The 6,270-nt window shown below is 31.2% G+C and overlaps 1 protein-coding gene across 9 annotated transcripts in view; it reads left to right on the top strand.

Moving 5' to 3' along the window:
• The first annotated feature begins 3,387 nt into the window (after positions 1–3,387).
• Positions 3,388–6,270, top strand: part of LOC112457898 — an 11,811-nt gene continuing 8,928 nt past the window's right edge. For 3 of the 9 annotated variants that reach the window (XM_025021200.1, XM_025021199.1, XM_025021198.1), the window contains exon 1: positions 5,203–5,567. In XM_025021200.1, coding sequence (XP_024876968.1) covers positions 5,244–5,567 — 324 coding nt within the window. In that variant the 5' untranslated portion in view covers positions 5,203–5,243. Of the gene's footprint in view, positions 3,775–4,291; positions 4,463–4,595; positions 4,720–5,200; positions 5,568–6,270 lie in introns of those variants that run through there. The other 6 variants (XM_025021201.1, XM_025021202.1, XM_025021206.1 and 3 more) reach the window with 5 other exon arrangements.

Below are 6,270 nucleotides of genomic sequence, written 5' to 3'. Positions count from 1 at the left end.
TGTGTAAAGTACGCGATTTGGTGAATTTTTCGCTTGGTTCAGAGTAACAGAAGTGCGGAGAGGCGTCAGTTACTCGGCAACACTGCATGAGTACTCACGCGTGAAGTTAACTTCTTATTTTTTAGATGTTATTATATATGTAATATTTTGTATATAAACAATTAACTTCAGTAAAATAAATTATAAGTTGAGCACGACTGGAGCCGGAGAACGTCCTTAAACGCTTATCGTATATGTTTCGGCAATCATAAATGATATAGATATAGAAAAATTATAGAAAAAAACTAAGATATGGATTTAGTCTTTTTTTTCTCTTTTACAATGTTTTTTTTAAGCTGATTTCATAGACTTTTGTTAAGTATTTTTGTTGTGCGCCGACTCCGGAACTATATCGAAATCCGAGTCATTGGCTAAAATTATATGGAATAAATATGTTCTCGTCAAGATATAAGATAAATTTATATTATTTGGTTCACTGTCATCAAAATCGCCAATGTACAATGATGGTTTAATATTGACAATTTATATAGTGTCGATCGTAAAACTATAATACCTATGCTTTTTATCGTTACGGTTAATTTAACGGCAGTCGTCAAGATATATATATATATACGATTGAACGGTATAACTTTTCGGCACATTGTTACGTTTCTTAAATTTTGGGATTTTGACTTTTCGGGACAATATACGAGTTTTCAAATTTTGGTACATTTTTTTCGGGACTTTGCAAGTCCACCAATAATTATGAGAATAAATAAAATATGTACGATTAATACTAGTTTCTTTAATTTTTCAATATAAATTTAAAGATCTAAAAGGATTATACGTTTATATTTCCGATGTAATATATTAAATTTTTTTTTTTAATTTTGAAATATTAAACGTTTTAAACAATCGATTAACACATCTATTTCTAAATATCAGATATCTACTTGTCTATTTAACTGCATCAATTTCTTGATATTTAGATTACCGTTTATCTTCAAATATTTAGGACGATAGAAACGGTTCCTATTATTTTTTATATCAAGATAAAAACATTTAGTAGATCATTCAAATATCATTTTAGATGTAAAAATCAGAAAATATTTTTGGAAAATGAATATTGATCGCGTTACAAACATTTTTTAATTGTCTCTTAATTGATAAATTAGATAGAATCTTACATTATTAGGATCGAGGCTACATGATATGGTAATAGTTTAGACATTGCTTATTCTAGACTTAGGTGTTACTTCATCAATAATTGTCATATATCGTTGAGTGTATACATATATACAGGATGTTCCAGGTCAGGTCAATAAAACTACAGAGTCTTATAGGAAATTGAATGTGGGGCAAAAAAGTTCCTATAAACATAGGTCCGGAAACGTTTCGCGCAGAGTTCGTCGAAAGACGTACGAACGAAGATCAAAGAGTAAAAAAGGGATAACGAGGAGGCTGCTCGTCAAAAGAAGAAGTATTCTATAGCCCAGGCATCGATAATGCTGCGTAAGATAAGAAAAAATTTTATTCAACAATTTACCCACAGCATGCAGCTATTAATTAGTGTCACTGTCACGTAAAACTTTAAACGCAATTTTCTCGAAACGGTGCTTTTAAAAATCGGTACCAGAAATATCTCGGAAACTAGTAAACCGATTTGCATGAAATTTTTTACAGTTACTCTCAATTCTCAATACACAATAGTACTAAAAAATTCGAACTTGTAAAATAAATAAATAACTATGGTTATAATGCAAAAAGCCTCTGTGAACTGATTTGTAGACAATTATGGTAAACATTTGTATTAAATATGAAATTAACCGAATAACGTTTTCAAGTTATCGTTACAGTTTTAAAAAAATGTTATACTAAAAAATGGACACAATGATGTTAATACTCACTATAAAATACAATTTTTTATATCAAGATATTGTGCATATTAAATGTACTTAATAAAGATATATAACAACAATTTCATATTTCTATTAATTTATAACTTTTTACAATTCGCGACCCAAATTTTTCCTAATTTTTACTTTTATCAGAGTCTTGTAATCTCTTAATTAATAGTGTAAAACATTGGTTCTATGATTGCATCACATTAGTTCTATGAATGTAATTGAAATGAACAATAACTGACATTTTGAATAATCGCTCAATCTTCCGTTAGCCATTTATACAATAATATAATTAAAAATTAATTATATATGGTAAACTAAACTTTTAATAAAAAAATTTTTTTATTTTTCATATTAGCTTATATTTAAGAATACACATGGCTACCAAATATTAAAATTTTTTTAAATGATAGCACTGATATACTTTACACGCAGAGAACTAGGTACTAAACTAGAATCTGGGGATCAATCATGTATATTTTCCCCTAGGACGTAAACGTGAAAAGTGGAAAGTTTATCTCTTTCTATTTAACACTAATAGAAAAAGATAGTTACATGAAACTTTTCACTTTTCACGTTTCCGCTCTAAGGAAAAAGTTATATACATGATCACTACCCAGAACTCGACTCACTCTATTCGCAAAGAAAAGGGGATGAGCGAGAGGGAGAATTGCGGCCAACTGTCCTTTTTTGTTGGGCTGCTTTCAGTAATTCAACCTACAGCATTAGGGGCTGCGCACAATGAAAGGAACAGAAAACACGGCACAGGGAACAGGGAATAGGGAATAAGGAACAGTTTAATATTAACATATGCATTATTCACATGGCATGCAAAATATAAAATAACATTTTATTATTGTTTCTTAACGCTATTTATTTGTTCGTCTATTCTGTGTTAATGAATTACATATGTTAATGAATTTATATTAATATTGAACTGTTTCCTATTCCTTTTATTGTGTGCAGTTCCTTAGAGTCGCAGTATAAGTATACACAGTAGAGAGACTGAACTTTTTTCGTGGTAATAAATTTTATCCTAGGAATATCCAGGAATATGGCGGCTTGTATGTATGACAAAGAGAAAGATTCTTCTCTCTCTTTCTCTCTTAAGCGTTCGTACAGCCCAGAAGATGGCGGTGAGTCCGTGACCTGGGATCCACTACATCAAAGGTGCCGACGCTCAGTGTCACTACCCTATGTACTTATACTAGGGTGCGTTCAGGAATTACGTTTAGGCGTACTTAGGTAACTCTAATGCTATAGTGTACGTAACTATAGCTTAGAGTTACCCAGGTTAAATTTTTGAACGCAGCTTTGTATTAGAGTAACCTAGGTGTGCCTAGGCATAATTTAAACGCACCCCTGCTGTAATTTACGTCCCAATTGAATACCATTGACCAATCAAAAGTCTGCTAAACAGAGGGAGAACGGTCGTAAAGCAATCCGTCTTTGTCTTCTCGTAACCCGGGCACTAGCATGGGAGTTCACATTCCAGTGTTGTATATAATTCTATGGCTTAGTTTACACCGTAGAAACTCTTGATACGAGTATCAAGCTGGTGCGGACTAAGTGTTAGATACGTTTCTGTTTACATCGACCGTGTTAAATCATATTAGAGATTTTTTCAAGACGTTTTTCAATTTCGATTACGTATAAAATGGTATCAACTTGTATGTATTAAGCAAATCAGACAGCACATTAAGAATGCATTTGATACGCGTATCAACTTAGTCAGATACAGGCTGTTCTCGAGTATCGTACCATTCTCTGATACTCCATCGTTTACATCGATCGTACCAATGGATTTAGTCCTAATATAATATATACTTACAATTAGTATGCGTATCAAATGCTTGGTGTAAACAAGATTTACACGCTGAAACTTAAGACGGTAATCATATGTATATACTAAATATTCACTTGTCTGCCTATGCATATTGAGTTTTTATTCGTATATTTGATTTACAATTCGTATATTTGATGTACAATTAAAATTTTAAAGCAAAAGAATCACTAACAAGAATTCATGGCAAAATCAAAAGTCTGATAATTGCGATCATATCCAAAATCAAACTACACACGGGTCCAGGAGTTTTAATTTTAATACATCTAAGGCGACACTTTATTTCAAAGTATTTAACCTTTTTGCTATGGTGGCGTTGGCCGAATAGCGATTATGAGGTATGGCAGCATAAGTCGCCAGCGTTCCCCTTGGAGCGAAGAAGTGCTATGACTCCACTGTTTTAACTCGTTGCATTAAAGATATATAATTTTTCAAGCATAAAAGTAAAACGGGATTTACATAAGTGCAAAATTCTATTTTAAAATTATATTTTATTATTATTTTAAACTTCGTATTTAATGCGCTACAAGCAAAGTTAATACCAATACGACTATGCCTGCTATAGCCGGAGCTAGTATCTACGAATGTCACATAGATGCCGGCTACAGACAACATTAGGAGCGAAAAGGTTAATGGTTGTGGGAAATAAAGATGACTTTTACTAAAAAATGCCGAGCAAATAGGTTGGCTAAAAACAACATTTATACAAAATGCGTATTGTGAAGTACTCATCAATGTACGTTGTTCCATAGAATAGATTTTTAAATTAAAGTGATAAATAAATATGAACAACTTTGGTAGGTTTCATAAAAACTTACATTGCAAATATAATGACTAACACAAAATTCAACATACACCAATTTCTAAAGAATAATATGATGTTGATCTCCACCCTCGTTATTATTCTTATATACTGGAAGTGTATAAACAACTGCCAGACCATTTTGAATATTGAACTTTTTCTCTAGAGAACACATACCAGTTTCAAAAAAGGTAAAAAAGAAACGTGCGTAGTGTACGTGCTCCATACAAAATCTTTACTGAAAAAAATTTTTATCTAATTTGATCGTATAATTCCACTAATATTTTTTACTACAAAAACAATGACAGCAGAAGGGCCCAGTGGACAGTTGACACCAAGTGTTTTTTATGTGTGAATCTAAATAATAAAAAACCGGAACAAGTTGTAACGCTGTTTTAAAAAAGAACAGGTACACAACAAGTATAATAAAAAATCATCATTAAGAAAACCAGATGTTACTAATTTATCATATTTACTTGGCGCAAACTGTTTGATATTATTATTTTTGTGGAAAAAAATACAAATGGCATTATAACACCAAATTAGATTCAAATTTTCTTTCTTTAATAAAGTTTTTGTATGGAGCACGTACACTTTGCGTGTATTTTAAACTTTTTTGGAAAAATATAAGTTTTATACATATGTACGTTTTAGTAATTGGACAAATTTAAACTATATATCCATATATATAAACATACATCTTAATAAATAAACCATGCCTTCTTTTATCCATTGTGACAAATTTTACAAACGCTTATTGTTGTGGCGATCACTGTATCACATTCATTATCAGACGATTAATCTGTATTACAGGACGGTTATAATTGCACTGACAAGAAAACGTAGCAAGTTGTGGAATTATTTCGAGAAGTTGAATCATTCGCTGGTGAAGTGCACGACCTGTAAAAAAGAAATTAAGACACCTAATCCAACAAGACGCACAAAAATAATGAAAGCACACATATTAAATGTACATGGAATATCTCTTGATGATGAGACTGTCACACTACCTGACGACTTAAAACAATATTACTCGGAGTTAACGGGATATAAGGCAAAATGTAATAATTGTGGCAAAGCAGTGTCTTTCTTAACAAATATTGAAAATTTACGAGTACATTTAAGAAGACATTCAATCCTTCCAACAAGAATCCAGAGTCGAAATGAGTAAGTACACAATCAAAAAATTATTAAAATATTATTATAAAATAAATGTAATGATAAAACAATCAGTAGCCAAAGAAAATTGAATAAATAAAAGTTTTTATTGGGGCACTCATATAATATTTATTTGCAATTTTGATCATAAATGTACACGTACACTTGGTGCGTCTTTTACCTTTCTTTGAAAAAGATATGTTTGGAGATTTGTACACGATCTGATAATTATGCAAATTTTAACTGTATAGGTATATATTCATATTAAAACATACATATCCTAATAAATAAACTATGTCTTTTTTTCTTCTTTGTGAGAAATTCTACAAACGCTTGAAGGCCATCACTGTATCACATTTAATATTAGACAATATGTATTACAGGACAACACCGACAAAAAAACGCAACAAGTTGTGGAATTATTTCGAGGAATTGAATCCTTCGCTGGTAAAGTGCACGACCTGTAAAAAAGAAATTAAGATATCTCATCCAACAAACTGCACAAGAATATTTAGAGTACACTTATTAAATGTACACGGAATATTTCTTGATAATGACATTTATACACTACCTGACGACTTAAG

Source organism: Temnothorax curvispinosus, unplaced genomic scaffold (genome assembly GCF_003070985.1).
Source record: "Temnothorax curvispinosus isolate PA1 unplaced genomic scaffold, ASM307098v1 QBEX01008409.1, whole genome shotgun sequence".
Lineage (NCBI taxonomy): Eukaryota > Metazoa > Arthropoda > Insecta > Hymenoptera > Formicidae > Temnothorax > Temnothorax curvispinosus.
The sequence above is the reverse complement of the archived record's forward strand: the minus strand, read 5'-3'. Positions and strand labels throughout refer to the sequence as shown.